Below are 20,566 nucleotides of genomic sequence, written 5' to 3'. Positions count from 1 at the left end.
TGGGTGGAATCAGAGGTAGTGGGACCAGATAAGGAGAGAGATGGGCTCAATTTGAAGCCTTCGAAAAGCGCCACATCTTCTTGATTCCAACAATAATATATATATGTCAAGTCTCTCTCTCGCTGTCTCTCTCTATGAATATAAAACGGACACACAAGGCACACCCAAATGAACCTGCCACTCTCATTCCTTAGTCAATGTTACACTACTAAAAGACAAAAATATCCCCGGTATTTTCATAAAAAAATGTTCAAACATGGACAGGACTGTGTCTTTTGGTCTTATTCTGAGAGTCATAACTCACAGACTCTCACAGTCGGTGACATTGATGACACGCATTCCCCAAACAAAGGAAAGAAGAAAAACAGAAAATAGAAAGGAACTTATGAAGAAGAGAACAAACAACATTGCTTAGATGACAGAAAAGGAATATATAACATCGGTTTCTCTCGTTGTTCTGCTAACGTTTGAGGGGCTCTCGTTGATGGGTTCTGCTTAGCTTATCTCCTGTGTCTGTATGTTCCTTCTGTCCCTTTTTCGTTTCTTTCCAGTTATGTAGAATTCGAATTGTATCTGGGTTTTATAGTTTTCCTGTTATTATATATAGTTTGTATCTGTTTTTTTTTTTTTTTTTTTCATTTTGGTGTTATGGATGAAGGGCATGTTTAGTTGATGATTATTATTGGTTTTGAATCTAATTAGACTGTTTTTGAATCTTACATGAGGATATTTATGTGGGTAATGCTTCTTTTCCTGAATTGGGGTTGGATGAGGCTCAGAGGGTTGCATAGTTAGGATTTAAACAACACTATACTCTGAAAGTTTTTGTCTTTTGGGGCTGTCCAATATAATCTGGACTCTGGAGGGAAGGGGGTTACTTTGATGGCACTATGAAAGTTATTCAGAAAGTTTCCTAGGTTCTTCACTGGATATGATTAAGCTGTTAGCGTATATGAGAAACATTATATGAATATAACAAGTAAAAGCTTTGTTAAATTTGAGAACCCTGTGTTCACCAAATTCAATAGAAATGGTTCCTTCATTGTTTTCAATTTTTCTAAATTTGATATTTCAGATTTTGTTGAGTTAATTGGAGTCCATATGTTCTGTATCTGAATCTGGTTCAATGCTGTGTGGAGCTTGAAATGGTCAAATCCATTTCTTACATTATTCATGCGTTGTGAAAAATTATGCATTTGAGTATTTGAGCTTCCTGTCCTATATGTAAATCATGCAAAAAGAAAGTAAAATTATTCATCTGTTTGCTAGGCTGGACAACAAGGGAATTTCTTTGATTTGCCAAAAGACTTGCCCAACATTACATCAATGTATCAAATTTACTAGTTTGAGTTGTTAGCAAAATGAAGGGCAGGTTGTTAGCAAATTGAAGACCAAGTGAATGACTTTTATTTTGGGCATAGATTAGGAACAAGATGGCGTGTCTTTCTTTTTTTCAACATACGAGATGGGATGTGGCTGAATTTGAGGAGAGGAATGCTGGAAAAGAGAGGAACAAGATTCGGTCCCTTTGTTAAGATTATTTTAATTTTGTCCTTTCTTGCGATTCATTAGTCTCAAATGATATCAAAAATATTTCCTATAGTTGGTAACAGAGCATCATTGTTAGCATGTTGAATTGGCAAGAGTGTCCTGAAAGATATAGAGCATCATTGGTAGATTCCCTGAAGAAGTCTTGTTGTTTATCATCATCCTCTCCAATGACTGCTTCAAGTTCAAGCTACAATCACGTAGCGTCAATCTTAAGTCGAGATATGGAAACAAAGGAAAGGAAGTCAGCTGAGGGCAATACCAAATTCTTAAGTCGGAAAGACGAGGAAATGAAGGAAGAGAATCCCTACTTCCCCGCCACCATCCCTTTAAATTAGGGCAACCCCAACTATCGAGTTTGTCCAAAGATGGGTAGAATAAAGAATCACTGTTATCTCTCTCTGAATTTGATATGTGCTCTAAACAATCCAATCCGTCCAAATCAATAATTTTGAGAGAAGGAAGTTGGTCCAACGGTGGAAGATATTGGCATTTTTTACATGAATTTAATTCAAATTGGACAAGATTTGTGAGGGACATAAACCAATGTGGAAATCTCACTCCCCCGTACTGCACTAAACTCAATGCTTTGAGATTTAGATGTGGTTGCAAGGCCTCCAGTGACATGTCATCATAACCAGCACCCGTTTCATTAATGTTTTCTTCTACCCACTTTAAGTACAAACTATCAAGACGTTTCTCTTTCAAATTTGCATCCTTACACTCTAATGCGGCATCTTTTCCGTGTTTGAGATTTTCAATTGACGGATTTCCTCTTAGCTCATTTAGCCTGCCAAGTTCCTTCAATCCACTGTTACTTCTAGGCACTGAATCGATCATACCCTTACTCATCACAAATCTTGACAATGTCTGTAAATTAGTCAATTGGCCCAGTCCATTTGGCATATGAGTCAAACCCAACAAAAATCAATATCAAGAAACCTGAGGTTGACTAATTTGTTAATATCTTTTGGCAATTCTTGAAGGTTTCTACATCTAGAGAGTTTAAGGGTTTGCAAATTGTACAATTTGACAATAGAGTTAGGAAGCATCTCAATGTCTTTATTCTTAGAAAGATCAAGATATCTGAGATGTTTCAACTTTTTTATAGAACTTGGAATTGTTTCAATCCCCATGTTATGCAAATCCAACAAGCGTATGAACTTAAAACTTTCAATAATTACACTATAAGCTGAACAATTTATATCATTATACTCTGGTTGACATGGCAAAAGAAATGTTCTTATCCTTCTTGCTTTATATAATGAGATCGGAATTTTCGATGATGAGTATAATATATGCCCAAATGACACATGACGAGTTTTCTCATCAATGTCTTTCTCTTTTGAATAAATGGTAGTGCTCTCTGATCCCATTACTTTTATTGCTAAATCATGCATGAGATCATGTATTTTGAATTTTGAAATATTGCCAAGTTTATCTTTTCTAACTTCTTGAAAGAACGATCTCCAAAGCAAATCCATAAAATACTCATCACCAACATCTTCTGGACATTTCTTTTCATTATACAATTTGATGAATCCTTGCGCTATCCACATATAAATCAAACTTGCCTTTTTAATCACATAATCCTTTGGAAATATACTACAAAAAGCGAAGCATTGCTTCAATGTGACGGAATTGAAAGTACGACCCTAAAGTTTGACATTACTTGAATTTTATACCTGAAGCTTACCTATATTAGCAAAAGGATCCACTCCATCAATATAATCGGATTTTAATTATTTTATTCCATAATTAAAATAATTGCACGAAATTGCAATCCCTTGATTGTCTCGAGGGTCTACTTTAGCTTTTTAAGAGCAATTGTTCAATGCACTTTAAAGCATTTCACAATGCTTAAGTTCCAATGCCTATGTAATATTTACATTGTGTGCTTGTTTATTTATTATAATTTTTTTTTGTTTGGGTGGGGAAAATTTATCTATTTGAGATCAAGAATATTTTTTACCTTTGGTGCTGTTGAAAGAAGCAATGAAGGCTTGACTAGTGCATGAAAGCTAGGGAGATGGGGATTATAGATGAAATTTTTGAGGGACATGATACCACTCCTCCACTAAGCATCTCTAATAGCATTACATTTACAGGGTCTTTACCACAACTCTAGCAGTTCGATAGGACTAACTCTCTTTCGTTTCACGAGATGGCAATAAGGTTGTGCATGGACTAGCTCAATATGCTAGAGGTCTTTCAAACTTTAGTGCTTGAATAGAGGAAACACCATTTATTATTGAGCATTTGGCCACTCAAGACGTACTATTTTTACCCTCATCTGAATAAAATAAAAAATGAATTATAAAGTTAGGTAGGATAGGATATCAAAAGTATGATAAAAATTATCTCCAGTGTATTGCTTTCGAGTTTAAGCATACATAGGCACTTGTCTAGCTTCCTTGTGTCTTTATAATTTTTTTTTTCCGGAAACATAAATCTCTTGTAATTAGTTTTTTTTCTTTTAAGGATGTTTTGTATATCCAGGGACTATACTCTAACGAAAAGATCGAAGTATTCAACAAAGGTTAGAAATTGGTGGTAGCTAGTATGTATTTTTCACAGCTAAAAATTGGTATATTAGATATACTCAAAAATACAAAAATGGAATTTATTAAACTGTATGAAATTAGATGAAAGAAAGTTCACATATTTAAAAGATATAAATTAAAGAATGAGAATATTACGAGCAGATAATATTCTCAGAATATTTTGAGTTAAACAATTCCATTCCTCTTAGTGCTAATGTCAGTTATGGTTAGCTATGCAATGGCAGATGCAGCCAAAGACAGAATAGTGTGCAAAGCAACAGGTAGGGCTGGCTACATGTCTACCTTGCGTTGGTGGTCAAGCAAAAGCTCCTACACCCAGACTGTGGCACTAGTCTCAAACAAGTCCAAGTACAACAAGAAGCGCTTGTGCCCCTTCTAATCGAAGTGATAGTAGTCCTACCACATGAGTCTTTTTTTTCATTTCAATTTAATTACTATTCTTTTGATATTGTAGAAAACTATTTAAATTTGTGGTAATTTCTTTGGCTACAGGTGGAGTGGGTTCCACGAGTGCCAAAAGTGAGGGGACTAGTGGTCAAGAAGACTAGAGATGGTTTGTAATAAAAATTGTCATTGGCGGAGTCCTAAGATGATGTTTCTTCAATTCACACTTGTTCATATAGGCACTTGGATTGTCACTCCTCAGTAACTTTGGCCTTGATTGCTATTTCTGTTTTGTAATTGTTATACTCATGTTATGGTTTTTTTTTTTTTTCATTTATTAATACTCCCTGCCTCTATTTATCCCAAACATAATATTAAAAAAAACTTTCCAACTCTCCCGTTGTCTCAGCTTTTACACAAGGGGTATCTTTAGAACTATGTTTTTCTTATAAATCATAGGGTTAGACATATAAAATTAGTAATTTAAAAACTCCTAATTTTTAGCCAAATTAAGAAAAATATATAAAAAATAAAAAAGTTTTTTCTCCCACCTCCACATTTCTTTCTCACGTTTGTTATCAAATACAACTTCTTTTTGAAAAAATATAAAAAATAAAACTGTTTTTTTCCCCACAAATGTATCATTTTTTTATCGCTAAACTATTCTTCTCACCTCCACATTTCTCTCTCACATTAGTAGTCAAATATTAATATAACTTTTTTTAAAAAATAAAAAATAAAATGAAATTGCCAAAAGTAAAACGTGTAAACCAAAAACAAAAAAAAAATCCTCGTTGCTCTCACAAAGCGCATGTGACAAGACTAATAATTCTATAACGCACGTGGCTGTTGAATACAAGAACGAAAAATTCACAGTTCCCCAACTTGGATCTATAATCAAAATCAGACAAAAAACACCAAAAGAAAACCGTGTTGGTACTATGTTGTTCGAAGTTGCAAGGCTCACTTGGAGCAGATTCAGAGAGGTCGCCTAAAAGCTTAGCCCAAAAATTCTCTTGATGGGCTTTAAATGCGGCCCATAAATTTTTTAAGGGTTAAGTAAGGCCCATGGTCACATTGCTGATAGGATGATAATATTAGCCTTTTTCATAGAATATCAGCTTTCTTCTTTGGTGAAAGAGTTTACAACTGAGTTTTCCATACTTATTAGATCTTTTTCATATGTGAACTTAAATGGTTGGTGTAAGTGCACAATTGCACCTGGACCCAAAAACACACGTGGGCTCAGACCCAATGAGCCTTAAACAATTAAATTTGTAGAGTGTGGGTTAGCAATCTAGTTCAATGGTGCTCGAAGCTTGATGAACAGGCCAGAATATTACAGTATTTACCAACAATGGACAAATAGGGCAAAATGAACCTCCTCGGACGTAGGCCGAGGACCCTTTGTATATTATTTCTCTTCTTCCTTTTAAAGGTTACAGCTCCTAGTCCTTCTCTAGTTCTTTTCAAAAAGGCCTCCTCTTTCTTTTACCCCCTTCTCTCCTTAAATACTTCCTTTCCTTCTCCTTTTATCCACGTGTCACCCAAATCTCCCTCCACCACCTTCTTGAAATCTTTAAATACTAGCTAGAAGGCTGAATTCTACTGTTCAGGGGTCACTTCCCCATTAATGCGGCCAGAGAGGTAGGTGCAGGGTCTTTAATATGGAGGCAGCAGCCTTTTTCTGAGATATTTTCCTTACACCGCTACATCTAGAGGGTATTTGGATCCCCTCTTTAACCTACAGTCTTTCTAGAACTCTGCCTTGATCTTTCTAGTGAATCTCCAAGTAATCAAGGGTCTGTCAGAGGAGAGACTCTTCCTCGGATGAATCCTCGGGCCCTCGGCTTGTGAGCCGACTCGCAGCCCTAAAAGCTTTTAGTCAAGAACAAACTAGTGCCCATTGATAAAGCCCAAAGCCCAAATACCCACTTAGGTTCTTTTAGTCCCACAATAGCCCCTCAAAACTTTATTTTTCCTCATCCGAGGAGGAAAATAGGGTTTTGATCCGACCAGAGCTCCCTTCACACGTTCGTACATCATCACGCGTGTGAGGGTCGTTTCATTCCTAAAAATGCCGTTTGGCGCTTTGATTTCCAGAACGTGCGCATTTATGACCGCAAGTTACACCCTGTTCCCTACGTTCAACGTTGAGATGAATATCCAATGGTCCTTGTCACTCCCTGAAAATTTGGGCGGGACGCATCCAATTTCGAGGCCGCCTCCCGCACGACATAACGCCTGAAAATTTGCGCCTTCATTCATTTCTTCAAAATTCTATCACATCAGTGCATCAGTCATCATCTTTTCTCTCCAGAAACCCATGAAAACTCGCATCAAACTTGTAAGTCCTTATTCTCTCTACTTTTTTCTCCTCGGATTCTGTCCTCGGCTTCCTTCTTAAAGCTTTCCCTTTCATTTCTTTTAGATGGGTAGATTTAAGTGTTTAGTTGATATCGCCGCTGGGATGGAAGACTTTAGGGCCAAATACCATATTCTCAGTGACGTAGGTTTGAAATACTGTCCGGCGGAAGCCATAGGTGACTCTAGGAAGACGGGAGAGGTTATTATTCCCATGATTGCCTTCATAGAAGGTGGGTGACCCTCCCTATGAGAAGCGTAACTAGGGAATACCTTCGCAACCATAGGTTGTGCCCAGACCAATGCACACCCAATGTATTTAGGGTCTTAGGAAGTGTCGACGCTCTAAATGAGCAGATGGGGTTGAACCTCACTTGGCATGATGTTGTCTTCATGTATGAATGCCACAAACTTACAAACGTAGGTTATTACATTAAATCCCGGTCTAGTGTAGTTAGGTTAATTTCTTGTCTGCCCAAATCTAATAAAGGCATCAAGGACGACTACCTCATCGCCTCAGGCAACTGGCACGACGACCCTCACTGCCCAGTCATATGGGGAGACCCAGGTGTTACTCTTTAGGAGTTAATTTCTCTACCCCTAACTTTAATCTCAAAATCTTCTACTGTTTTTTTCCTTTTGCACATTGTCCATTTCGATTTCTCACATACATTGCAAATCTGACCATACTTGGGTTCTTTGGTATTCTTTCTTGCAGATAAACAACTCGTGCGTCCCCGTCTGAGCCACTGCAACGTTGCTGACCTGAACCGTGTACTTTGCTCAGAAGTGTTTGTGAGTGAAAACCTGCAACTTAGAGCGGCGCACCTAATACTAGGGTACAACCCAATATCCTCGGACTTCCAGGAGATAGAGAACGCGATTATCGCGGGAGATAGGAGGCGTAAGAGAATAAATGTAGCAAGACCAAACTTTCTTGCCGACTACAACATCATTCTGTACACGCGTCCCATTGCGGCGATCCCTCTCTCGATGCACTCAAGCAACTGCTGTCCCGGAGGAGCAAGTGTCCTCTTCGCACACGTTGGACGACGAGATAGACAAGTTTCAGCTCGAGGTCGTCGAAAGACCCCGAGGAAACCAGTTCGTCGTGCTTTCTGACGAGGAAGAAGAGCCCGCCGAGGCCTCCGGAGTTGCAGGGTTAATAGTTGCCCGTCTTGAAGACGATTCCGAGGAGGAAGAAATGGACGCACTTCAAGGCCTTATGACCAAGAGAGGCGAGAGAGTCGCCCAGAAAAGAGCGGGAGGGTCCCAAGTTCCTCCGTCTTTGCCACCACCCCCTCCTCCAGCCGATCCTAAACCCCCAGTTGTAGAGCCCAAGAAGAAAAGGAAAGGGGAGGCCGAGGAGGCTGGTGGCGAGAAACAGAAGAAGCCAAGGCAGCAACCATAACAAGCTCAGCAGCAGAAACTGGACAAGGGCAAGGGACGTGCTCGTTCAATTGAAAGTGGGGAGATTAGGGATATGGCCAAAGTGCGCCGAGCACCGGCTACCTGGTCTCCTGACTTGAGATTGGACGGCGCACCAATCTCTTGCCAGTCCAACATTAGGGCATTCCAACAAGGCCACACCCACCACCTGGCCAAGGCGTTGGAACGTCCCCTTCTGCTGCCCAAGGATATGGATGCCTTGGAAAAAATGAGCCAGCCTCAGCTGTTCCTTTCTTTGAAAAGGGAATTGGCCCTGGTAAGTTTCACCGATGAATATTTTATTTTCATAATATCAGATTATTAGTAAGTATTTTTATGCATTTAACTCCCTGATACTTTGTCACAGGCCATTCAAGAGGTCTTTGCTGCCGAGAAATTTGTGGAGGATGCTCGGAAGAAGGCCGGAATGGAGCAGGAGATTTGGCAGGAGACTGAGAAGTCCCTAGGCCAGGCCCTAGCAGAAAACGAGAGACTCTCCTCTCAGTTGGCCAATTTAAAAAGAGAAAGAGACGACGCCGAGGCCAATCTGAGAACAATAAGGATTCAAGTGGAAGGGCAGCGCAAGCTTCTTCATCAAAAGGATGATGAGTTCTCCCAAGCCCAGAAGGAACGCTCGGACTTGGAGAAGGAGCTTGCGCGAATGAAGGAGGAAGCTCGCACCTTCAAGCATTCTCTGGAGGACGCGAAGCGGGCAAGTTACAAGGAAGGGGTAGCTGCAACGGAAGAACAGCTGACAGAGGCTTTCGCGGCCTTGTGCCGAGAATACTGTCAGCAAGTCTGGGGGGAAGCCCTAAACGTGGCAGGGGTTCCTTCAGCTTCCGAGCTAAGGAAGTCCGAGAACATTTGGCTTCCCCTGGACATACAGGAGATAGAAGAGGCTCCAGCTGTTGCTCCTGCCCCTGAGGCTGCTCCTCCTGCTCTTCCTCCTGTGATCCCAGAGCTCATTCCAGAACCTTCAGGTTCTAATAAAGAGAAGGAAGGGAGCGGGGGTGCCGAGAAGGGCCTAAGCCAAAGTGCGGAGCCTACCGTTCCTCCAACCACTACAACAGACAAAGGAAAGCAAGTTCTGTCTTCCTTTGAGCTGGAATTAAAAGACACTGAGGCTACCAGCACTTCTCAGCAAAACCATCCTCCAAAAGCTTAGGGTCGTGCCTAGGGCTTCTTTTTCTCTGTACTTAAAATTTTCCATGTAATGATGTATATCGACATAATTAATGAAAGACAATTTTATTTGATTTTGATCTAAGTTGTGTTTATTTCATCTTTTCATCTTTATGCTTACAATAAAAGTTCTCATTAGCACACAGCGAAAAGAAAGAATGAGATAAATAAGTCCACTTTCAACAGTTGAACAATTAAAACTTTAAACAGCAATACACATACTTGCCTTGTGAAGTAAAGCGTGGGGTAAAGCCTTGTGAAGTAAAGCCTTGTGAGATAAATAAGTCCACTTTCAGCAGTTGAAACGCTAATTTTAGTAAAGTGTGGGGTCCGAGGACCCTACCTTACCAAATTTCTGCCTGATACTTAAAGATATATAACTTAAGACTCAATTTGACCACGATTCTATTCGACAAAAAATCAAATATCAATCTTAACAAGGTATGTGGTCCGAGGACCTTACAAAACCAAGTTTCTATTTGACACTTAGTATTATATATCAATTCCCACAAGGTATGCGGTCCGAGGACCATACTTAACCAAATTTCTGTTTGACATTTAGTAATATATCAATTTCCACAAGGTATGTGGTCCGAGGACCACGCAATACCAAGTTTCTGTTTGATACATCGGAACAGTAACTTAAGATGTTAATTTCCCCAAAGTAGAAGGTCTGAAGACCCGACATAACTAAGGTTCTGTTTAACAAATGATAAGGGATCAATTTCCACTAGGTATGTAGTCCGAGGACCATGCATAACCAAGTTTCTGTTTGATATTTAGTAATATATCAATTTCCACAAGGTATGTGGTCCAAGGACCACGCAATACCAAGTTTCTGTTTGATACTTCAGAACAGTAACTTAAGATATTAATTTCCCCAAAGTAGAAGATCCGAGGACCCGGCATAACTAAGGTTCTGTTTAACAAATGATAAGATATCAATTTCCACTAGGTATGTAGTCCGAGGACCGTGCATAACCAAGTTTCTGTTTGATATTTAGTAATATATCAATTTTCACAAGGTATGTGGTCCGAGGACCACGCAATACCAAGTTTCTGTTTGATACTTAGTAATAGTAACTTAAGAAGTTAATTTGCCCAAAGTAGAAGGTCGGAGGACCCGGCATAACTTAGGTTCTGTTTAACAAATGATAAGATATCAATTTCCACTAGGTATGTAGTCCGAGGACCGTGCATAACCAAGTTTCTGTTTGATATTTAGTAATATATCAATTTCCACAAGGTATGTGGTCCGAGGACCACGCAATACCAAGTTTCTGTTTGATACTTAGTAATAGTAACTTACAATGTTAATTTCCCCAAAGTAGAAGGTCCGAGGACCCGGTATAACTAAGGTTCTGTTTAACAAATGATAAGATATCAATTTCCTCTAGGTATGTAGTCCGAGGACCGTGCATAACCAAGTTTCTGTTTGATATTTAGTAATATATCAATTTCCACAAGATATGTGGTCCGAGGACCACGCAATACCAAGTTTCTGTTTGATATTACGAGAGTTGTAATTGATAAGTCCACATACATTTATAAGTTAAACCACAGATGACAAAAGTGCCTTTTATTAATAATAATACCTTCGAAGGTTGTTTACATTCTATAGACGTTTTACAACTTTTTCATCTAAATCAGCTAGTCGATATGACCCTATGCCTGCTACAGAAATAATCCGATATGGTCCTTCCCAGTTCGGTCCTAATTTTCCCCAAGCTGGGTTTCTTGTAGTACCTACAACTTTTCTCAAAACCAGATCCCCAGGCGCTAGTGGCCTGAGCTTCACATAAGCATCATACCCTCGTTTAAGCTTCTGCTGATAATAAGCCATTTGGACCATAGCTGTCTCTCGCCGTTCCTCAACTAGATCTAGGTTCTTCTCCAGGAGGTCGTTGTTATTTTCTGGGCTAAAAGTACTCGTCCTTAGTGTGGAGAAACCAGACTCTAAAGGGATCACTGCCTCGGCCCCATAAGTCATAGAGAATGGCGTTTCTCCTGTGGATCTACGCGGCGTAGTTCGATACGTCCATAGGACATGCGGTAGTTCTTCCACTCATCTGCCCTTCGCATCGTCCAGCCTTTTCTTGAGTCCACTAACTATAACCTTGCTAACGGCCTCGGCTTGCCCGTTTCCCTGAGGATAAGCTGGAGTGGAGTATCTATTTATGATGCCCATGTCACTACAATATTTCCTAAAAGCTCTACTGTCAAATTGAACCCCATTGTCCGAAATGAGTGTATGTGGTACCCCAAATCTAGTGACGATGTTTTTCCAGATGAACTTCTTGGAATCGACGTCCCTAATATTTGCCAAGGGCTCAGCCTCTACCCATTTGGTGAAGTAGTCGGTCCCCATAAGCAACCACCTTTTGTTTCCTATAGCCCTCGAAAATGGTCCTACTATGTCCAATCCCCATTGAGCGAAAGGCCAAGGACTGGAGAGAGGGTTAAGGGCTCCTCCAGGCTAATGGATGTTAGGAGCGAACCTCTGGCATTGATCACACTTTCTTGCATAATCTTGAGCTTCCCTCTGCATATTGGGCCACCAATATCCTTGAGTCAGGGCCCTATGGGCTAGGGACCTTCCTCCAGTGTGGCTTCCACAAATCCCTTCATGCAGTTCTTCCAAAAGTGCCTCCGTTGACTCAAGGTGCACGCATAACAGGTATGGTCCGGAGAACGATCGTTTATACAGCTTCTAATCCTCGGACAACTAGAAACGCGTTGCCTTTCGACGGATCTTGTCTACTTCAGACTTGTCGTCGAGTAGAATGTCATTTTTCAGAAAAGATATCATAGGGTCGATCCAACTAGGTCCAGGCCTTATTAAGTGGATCCGAGCTGCACAAATAGTAGTAAGAGCTGGCTCTAGCAAATCTTCAACAAGGATAGTCCTAGGCAAACTCTGAACCGAGGATGTCGCTAAGGTAGCCAAGGAGTCTACATGTGTATTTCCACTTCTAGAAACATGAGATAGGATAAAGGAATCGAAGCTAGATTGTAATCGTTTGATCTGGGCCAAGTATTCTTGCAGTCTTGGGTCCCTAGCCTCCATGGTCCCCGTTACCTGGCCGACCACTAATTGAGAATCCGAGCGCATATGAACTCCCTTTTCGCCCATCTTATACACCATGTTCATGCCGACCAGGACTGCTTCATACTCGGCCTCATTATTCGTAGCCGAGAACGCCAACCTCAGAGATTTTTCAAAGATAATTCCCTCGGGGGATACCAGGACAAGTCCGATACCAGACCTTTTCTGGTTAACGGCCCCATCAACATACACCTCCCAAGTCGGGGGTCTTATGCCGGTGATCACGCCCACCGATTTTTCATCCATGTGTGATTCCTGTATAGCCTCTTCTAACAATGGTTCCGCGAACTCCGCCATCAAATCCGCAAGAACCTGGCCCTTTATTGAGGTGCGCAGCATGTATTTGATATCAAAAGCTCCTAAAATAGTTTCCCATTTAGCCACCCTTCCAGAGTAGTCAGCGCTACGCAAAACTGACTTGAGAGGTAGTTGGGTCAAAACTACAACGGTGTGGGACTGGAAATAATAAGGAAGCCTCCGCGTGGCATGAACTATGGCTAAAATTGCTTTCTCCAAAAGTAAGTAACGCACCTCGGCGTCATTCAGAGTTTTACTGACGTAGTAGACCGGTCTTTGCACCCCACCATCATCCCTTATGAGGACCAGGCTGACCGCATGGACGGCCACTGCCAGATACACAAACAGGACCTCATCTACTTCAGGCCGAGACATAATGGATGGCCGGGAAAGATATTCCTTAAGTTGTTGGAAGGCTACAACGCACTCCTCGGACCATTGGAACCCCCTCCACTTATTCAAAAGTTGGAAGAAAGGCTTGCATCGGTCAGCTGACCGAGAGATGAACCTGCTAAGAGCAGCGATCATTCCGGTCAATTTTTAAACTTCTTTCGGATTCCGAGGTGGCTGTAAGGTTTGAATAGCTCTGACTTGCGCTGGATTCACCTCTATCCTTCTATGAGTAACCATATAACCCAAGAACTTCCTAGAACTCACACCAAATGAACACTTCGAGGCATTAAGACGTAACTTGTACTTTCTAAGTACCTGAAAAGTGTCGTCCAAATCTTTCACGTGTGTAGATATCGTCCTACTCTTCACTACCATGTCATCCACGTATATCTCAATGGTCTTTCCAAGCTGCAACTCAAATATTCTAGTCATCATCCTCTGGTAAGTAGCCCCAGCATTCTTCAATCCAAACGGCATCACTTTATAGTGATAATTCCCTGTTGGAGTAATAAAGGCAGTTTTCTCCTAATCTTCTGCCGCCAATGGAATTTGGTGATAACCCTGGAAGGCGTCCAAAAAACTCATCCGAGGATGTCCGACGATGGCGTCCACTAGTTGGTCGATGCGCGGCATCGGGAACGAGTCCTTTGGGCAGGCTTTGTTTAAATCTGTGAAGTCTACACATACCCACCATTTTCCATTTTTCTTTTTGACCACAACCGTGTGCGCCAGCCATTCCGAATAGAAAACTTCCTTGATAGCCCCAGCCCTCTTGAGCTTGAGCACCTCTTCCTTAACGGCTTCGGAGTGCTCCTTGGAAGAACGCCGAGGGGGCTGCCTTCTAGGAGGAATAGCAGGATTGACGTTCAAATGATGACAAATAAAGCTTGGGTCCACCCCCGGAGCCTCATAGGGGTCCCAGGCAAAAACATCGACGTTGTTCTTTAGAAACTCCACCAATTCCATCTTCTCTTGATGTGGTAAACATACCCCAACCTGAAAGAACCTTTCGGGATCATCCGATATCAGAAACTTCTCTAGGTCTTCGCATATGGCTTCCTCTGCTGCCACCACATCGGGCGCATCCAGAGTCGTTAATTGCTATGAGTCTTTCACAGCCAAGAGCGAGGATTGTGCTTCGGCTTGATGCAGCACTGTGGTCGATATGCATTGCCTGGCCACCAGTTGGTTGCCGAGAATCTCTTCAATGTACTCCCCTGAAGGGAACTTAACCTTGACATGCAAGGTGGAGGAAACAGCCCCCAAAGCGTGCAGCCAGGGCCAGGCAAGGATGGCTGTGTATGGAGAATATGCATCGACCACAATGAAATCCACCTCTACCGTCTCCGAGCCAGATTGCACGGGCAACCAGATCTGTCCCTTTGGTATAACGGCCTTCCCCTCAAAACTTATCAACGGCGAATCGTAAGGGGTGAGGTCCTCCAATTTCAACTTCAGCCCTTTAAATAAGTCAGGGTACATAATATCCGCGCCGCTGCCTTGATCAATCATTACCCTTCTCACATCATAATTCCCTATCCTCAGAGTAACTACTGGGGCGTCGTCATGGGGTTGGATGGTCCCAACCTTATCTTCCTCTGAAAATCCCAAGACGGGCACATTCAGCTTCAATCTCTTCGGCTTGGAGGCCCCCTCCTCGGCTTGGGAGTGCGAAACTGCCATCACCCTAGTGGGACATGAGCCAGTTCTGCCAGGCGCAGCAAAGATAACATTGATCGTTCCCAAAGGAGGGCGAGATGAGTTATTCCTCTGATTATTCGAGCCAGACTGACTGCCCTACCCGCTAGGTTGGTACAGGTGCTGCTTTAACTTTCCTTCGCTGACCAGCTACTCCAAGTAGTTCCAGAGGGTTCGACAGTTCTCGGTAGTATGACCCACGTCTTGATGGTACTGACAAAAGAGATTCTGATTCCTCTTGGCAGGATCCCCCGCCATCTTACTGGGCCATCTGAAGTAGGGTTCCTTACGGACCTTCTCTAGTAGCTAGTGCACTGGTTCTCGGAATACAGTATTAACAGCCTGAGGTGCCACCGAGCCAGACTGCCCGGAGTAATCTCTTCTCAGCTTATTGTTGTGATATCTATCCGACCTGAAATCCCTTCTCTCTTACGGGATAACCTTCGCCTTACCCTTCCCCTGCTGTTGGTCTTCCTCGACCCTCTTGTATTCGTCGATACGATCCATGAGGCGACGTACACTCTATACGGGTTTTTTGGTCAAGGACTTCCTCAAGTCATGATCAGTGGGAATGCCCACTTTAAAAGTATTGATCGCCACCTCATCAAAATCACCATCTATCTCGTTAAACATCTCCCAATACCTGTCGGAGTATGCTTTCAACGTCTCACCCTCTTTCATAGCCATAGACAACAGTGAGTCCAATGGTCGAGGAACTCTGCTGCACGTAATGAACCGTGACACGAATGCTCAGGTCAGTTCCCCGAACGAACCTACAGACCCTGATTTAAGACCGTTGAACCACCTCATAGCAACAGGTCCCAAGCTAGAAGGGAAGACTTTGCACATCAGGGTCTCATTGTGAGAATGAACAGCCATTCTCTAGTTAAAGTGGCTCACATGTTCCACCGGGTCGGTCCGGCCGTTATAAATGGTGAAGGTGGGCTGGGTGAACCTCCTAAAGAGCCTCTCATTCTCAATCCTGCGTGAGAATGGCGATTTGGAGAGTTGGTGCAACGCCCGGCTCATGACATCGTTCCCTAAGCCCCTGGAAGGGAGCTTCCTGTTCCTATGACCTGGTAGGCCATCCTCTTCGCAAGAGGATGTTTTGCTGGGGGGCGACCATGACCTCAAACTGTAACTACTTCCCCGAGATTCCCCCGAAGAGGTATTGGATGAGGGTGAAGCACACCTCCGCCTGACGCGATGCAGCTTCTTCTTAAGGTGATCAATCTCCCTCTGCATGGCTTTAGCACCATCTTCATGGGTGGTACTATCTCCTCCACTGTGAGTATGACTCGTTCTAGGATACTCGGTGCGAGCGCTACCCTCTCGATCCCTCCGGCGCTCAAGACGCTCGAAAAGATCATCAGGTTGCGATCCCTGAGATTCTGCATGGTGTGAGCCTAAGCCTGCCATGGTGTTCGAGTTCTTCCAACGCTAGATCCCCACAGACGGTGCCAATTGTAAGTGCACAATTGCACCTGGACCCAAAAACACACGTGGGCTCAGGCCCAATGAGCCTTAAACAATTAAATTTGTAGAGTGTGGGTTCGCAATCTAATTCAATGGTGCTCGAAGCTTGATGAACAGGCCAGAATATTACAGTATTTACAAACAATAGACAAATAGGGCAAAATGAACCTCCTCGGACGTAGGCCGAGGACCCTTTGTATATTATTTCTCTTCTTCCTTTTAAAGGTTACAGCTCCTAGTCCTTCTCTAGTTCTTTTCAAAAAGGCCTCCTCTTTCTTTTACCCCCTTCTCTCCTTAAATACTTCCTTTCCTTCTCCTTTTATCCACGTGTCACCCAAATCTCCCTCCACCACCTTCTTGAAATCTTTAAATACTAGCTAGAAGGCTGAATTCTACTGTTCAGGGGTCACTTCCCCATTAATGCGGCCAGAGAGGTAGGTGCAGGGTCTTTAATATGGAGGCAGCAGCCTTTTTCTGAGATATTTTCCTTACACCGCTACATCTAGAGGGTATTTGGATCCCCTCTTTAACCTACAGTCTTTCCAGAACTCTGCCTTGATCTTTCTAGTGAATCTCCAAATAATCACGGGTCTGTCCGAGGAGAGACTCTTCCTCGGATGAATCCTCGAGCCCTCAGCTTGTGAGCCGACTCGCAGCCCTAAAAGCCTTTAGTCAAGAACAAACTAGCGCCCATTGATAAAGCCCAAGGCCCAAATACCCACTTAGGTTCTTTTAGTCCCCACAGTTGGCATTCACACTCATTTGTCTTTGATTATTAAAATATAATTTTGAAAGGATAGTGATAAGAAGACAAAAATCTTACAACAATTTATATATTTATCATGTTTTTTTTGGCCTATTATGAATATGTACAATGCAATGTTGTACTTGTTTATTTAGTACATTCAAAATTGCTAAGCTCTTCAATTCTAGTCCATGGTTTCTTTTGGCTCTATGGTTTATTTAGGGGGAGCAATTAACCCTATCTACAGGAATTAAAGTTGGATTTATAGAATTCTTAAGAGTATCATGTGAGAATTCATCATTGGGGTTTTTTGATGCATGACTACCTAGCATGCTAGCATTTATCATGGGAACAAACAATCAGTAGTATAAAAGAGGTGCATTTTTCAAAGGTCTTCTTTGCTTGAATCTATCTCAACCATTTCTTAAGTATCATACCATTATAATCCCTTTAATGGACTCATTTTTCAAGAAATACAAGATTTAATAATAAAGAACCATTGGTTAATTTGGTTTTAAACCATAGGTTCTCTCCAAAAAAAAAATTTAAGAAATGAATAAGCTATGATAATTTCTTAATGACGGTTCCAAAACCCGCTCTTCTTAATAATAATAAAAAATTCATAAAAATACTTTAAAAGTTTTTTAATGCACCAAACCTTTTTTTTTTTTTTAATTTCATACCGCAAGAATTATTTATTTCAATCTTGAAATTTTAGATTAGATTTTTTGAGAAGAAAATTCTAGATTAGATGATGCTGCCATTTTGTTTAATAAGATATCAAAGTAGTAGATGATTGATTCATTCCATAATAAAAATAATTGCACAAAATTGCAATCCTTCGATTGACTCGAGGGTTTACTTTGCCTTTTTAAGAGCAATTGTTTAATGCACTTTAGAGCATGTCACAATGCTTACGTTTCAATGCCTTTGTAATACTTACCTTGTTTGTTTCAAGGATATTTTTGAGCTATGGTGGTGTTGAAAGAAGCAATGAAAGCTTGACTGGTGCATGATAAAATTGGGTAGGATTGGATGTCACAAGCAAGCTTCTACAGTGCAGTCGAAATATTCAACAAAATATTAGATATATTGGTGGTAGCTAATATGTATTTTAACAAATAAAAACTAGTACTCCATGTTAGATATTGATCGAAAATTAATTTATTGGAGAAACGTTGAAGTGCAGTATTCGTGTAAAACATATAACAAATTGGTTGGGGAAATCAATCTTTTTTTTCTTTTTTTTTAATTACTACATGTAGGTAAAAAGTCATACATTTTTAAGAAGAGAAACTAAAAACTAGTGGCTCCTTGTACCTTCATATGTCATGAAAAATTCAAGTGGATTGGCAGTAACTTGCCCATTAATCGTTCTAAGTTCTAACTCTTGTTTTATGTTTCTGCCCTCTCTAGAGTATTAGTTTGTCAAACTAGAGAATGTTGTGGTCCAAATTTTAACTCGTGTCTAAAAGGAATTGAGGCCCAAACAGAACAGAGAGAATGCTGGCCCAAGAAGTGTAAAAGAAAAACAAAAATGAAGGGCAGGTAGGGGTTGTACTGTGACGTTGATGTCATTAAAAATGGTACATAATACCATAATTTCAATCTGGATCTATATAATATGAATATCTAAAAGTGTAATATTTATTATTCCTATGCTTATGTTGAGCGGCCACATTTGTGTAGTATTTTGGTCCATTTTAGTTTCATTTGATACATTTTTGTCAACTTCTATTCATTTCGGTGTCCAGTTCGAAGAATGATAAATTTAAAATTTAAAATTTTTAGTAATAACAAAAGAAATTAGAAAAATAAAATGCATTATAAAAATAATTAAAAGAATATGAACCAATTTAAAAACTAATAAAATCAATGAAAAGCACCAAAAATAATAATTTTATATATTTGTTAAGATAGAAAGATAAAAATTACTTTTAGAAATTGTTTAATTTTTAGGGAGAACAAATTATTTATAATAAAATTTTGAAAATAAATTATACATTATACTATAATTTGGAAGTACAAATAATAATTATAGAACTTGGCTCACCACATCATGTACTGACTTGTTGCGCTAGGTGGGGTTGGTGACTATGACCTCAGGAAAACTTCTGTGATCTTCTATTTCTTTACATAGCATCACCTATGCCCCAATCGAACAGTGTTACTAGCAACTGTGACTAAAGAAAGAAAAGATGCTTGGTAGATTTCATCTCGTGCGTTTATTAGAGGAATGGAATTTTAATTACTTTTCTTGCAACCTGCCAAAATCATTAAAATGACACGTCTAATTAGATAGCAATTGTTGAGCTATCCTTAAAAGAGTGTATACTGTATATCATTCAATGTGGAATGTTTTCAACAAGTAGTGACTACTGAGGGCAAATGCAATGATACAAAATGGCAATAGCTTTACACCCAAGCACCTTGATACTTCCATTCCTTTTAGTGCTAATGTCAGTTATGGTTAGCTATACAATGGCAGATGCAGCCAAAGACAGAGAGGAATGTGCACAGCAACTAGTAGGACTGACTACATGTCTGCCTTACGTTGGTGGTCAAGCAAAAGCACCTACACCTGATTGTTGCACTGGCCTTAAACAAGTCCTAAAGGACAACAAGAATTGCTTGTGTGTCATCATTAGAGATCGTAATGATCCTAAATTAGGACAACAGATTAATGTAACACTTACTTTGGCCTGCCTTCAGTTTGCCATGCCCCTGCTAAAGTCTCCCAGTGTCCCAGTATGCATTTAGCTATAAGAGTTGTTTTTTTATGAAATTCAATGTAAGAAATGAATGGTGAGTGCAATAGAGTCTTTTCTGGTTTTATAATTCTTTAAAAAAAAAAAAGGATAAATGTCACTAGAAGTGGCTAATATTTGACACACTAATTTGATTTGTTTGCTTCTTCATGGATGTAGCTCTTCTACACTTGGATCCTAATTCACCAAAAGCTCAAGTTTTCTACCAATTGGGAAGGAGTCCTAATCAAAGTGATGGCAGTCCTGCTCCTAGTCCTAGTGGTAATGTAACCAACATACACAAGTCTTCTTTTTCATTTCAATATCTTTTGATACTGTAGAAAACTTCTTAAATTTGTGGGTAATTTATCTAGTTACAAGTGTAGGGAGTTCCACGAGTGCCAAAGTGAGGGGACTATTGGTCAAGACAAGAATGAAGGTTGTTATGGTCAAAAGAGAGAGTTTGGGATGGAGATTGTTATTGGCGGGGCCTTAACATGGTGTTTCATCGGTTCACACTTGTTCATATAGGCACTTGGACTGTCACTCTTCAGTAACTTTGACCTTGATTGCTATTTTGTAATCATTATACTCATGTTATGTTCTTTTCATTTATTAATACTCCCTATCTCTA

At 40.7% G+C, this 20,566-nt stretch overlaps 2 protein-coding genes and 1 pseudogene across 3 annotated transcripts in view; 1 reads left to right on the top strand and 2 right to left on the bottom strand.

The window, feature by feature from the left end:
* The window catches only part of LOC142617843 (putative disease resistance protein RGA1), a 43,094-nt gene that overhangs the window by 8,950 nt on the left and 13,578 nt on the right, over positions 1-20,566 (bottom strand). The gene's annotated exons all lie outside the window — the stretch shown is intronic.
* Positions 1,624-3,107, bottom strand: LOC142617075 (putative disease resistance protein At3g14460). The gene is made up of 2 exons (XM_075789766.1): positions 2,466-3,107; positions 1,624-2,418 (listed from the first exon to the last, which is right to left on the bottom strand). Exons 1-2 carry the CDS (start codon positions 3,105-3,107, stop codon positions 1,624-1,626), a joined length of 1,437 nt encoding a protein of 478 aa, XP_075645881.1.
* On the top strand, positions 19,589-20,463 carry LOC142615120 (non-specific lipid transfer protein GPI-anchored 14-like; annotated as a pseudogene).

The sequence above is a fragment of the Castanea sativa genome, chromosome 11, assembly GCF_040712315.1.
Source record: "Castanea sativa cultivar Marrone di Chiusa Pesio chromosome 11, ASM4071231v1".
Taxonomy (NCBI): domain Eukaryota; kingdom Viridiplantae; phylum Streptophyta; class Magnoliopsida; order Fagales; family Fagaceae; genus Castanea; species Castanea sativa.
This window is presented reverse-complemented; position numbering and strand designations above follow the sequence as displayed.

Excerpts from the sequence above, each read along its gene's own strand:
- LOC142617075 (XM_075789766.1), bottom strand. The coding sequence starts at position 3,107 with ATGTGGATAGCGCAAGGATTCATCAAATTGTATAATGAAAAGAAATGT. Across the intron at positions 2,419-2,465 it reads TTGATATTGATTTTTGTTGG|ACATTGTCAAGATTTGTGAT; the intron begins GTTTGACTCATA and ends ACTAATTTACAG.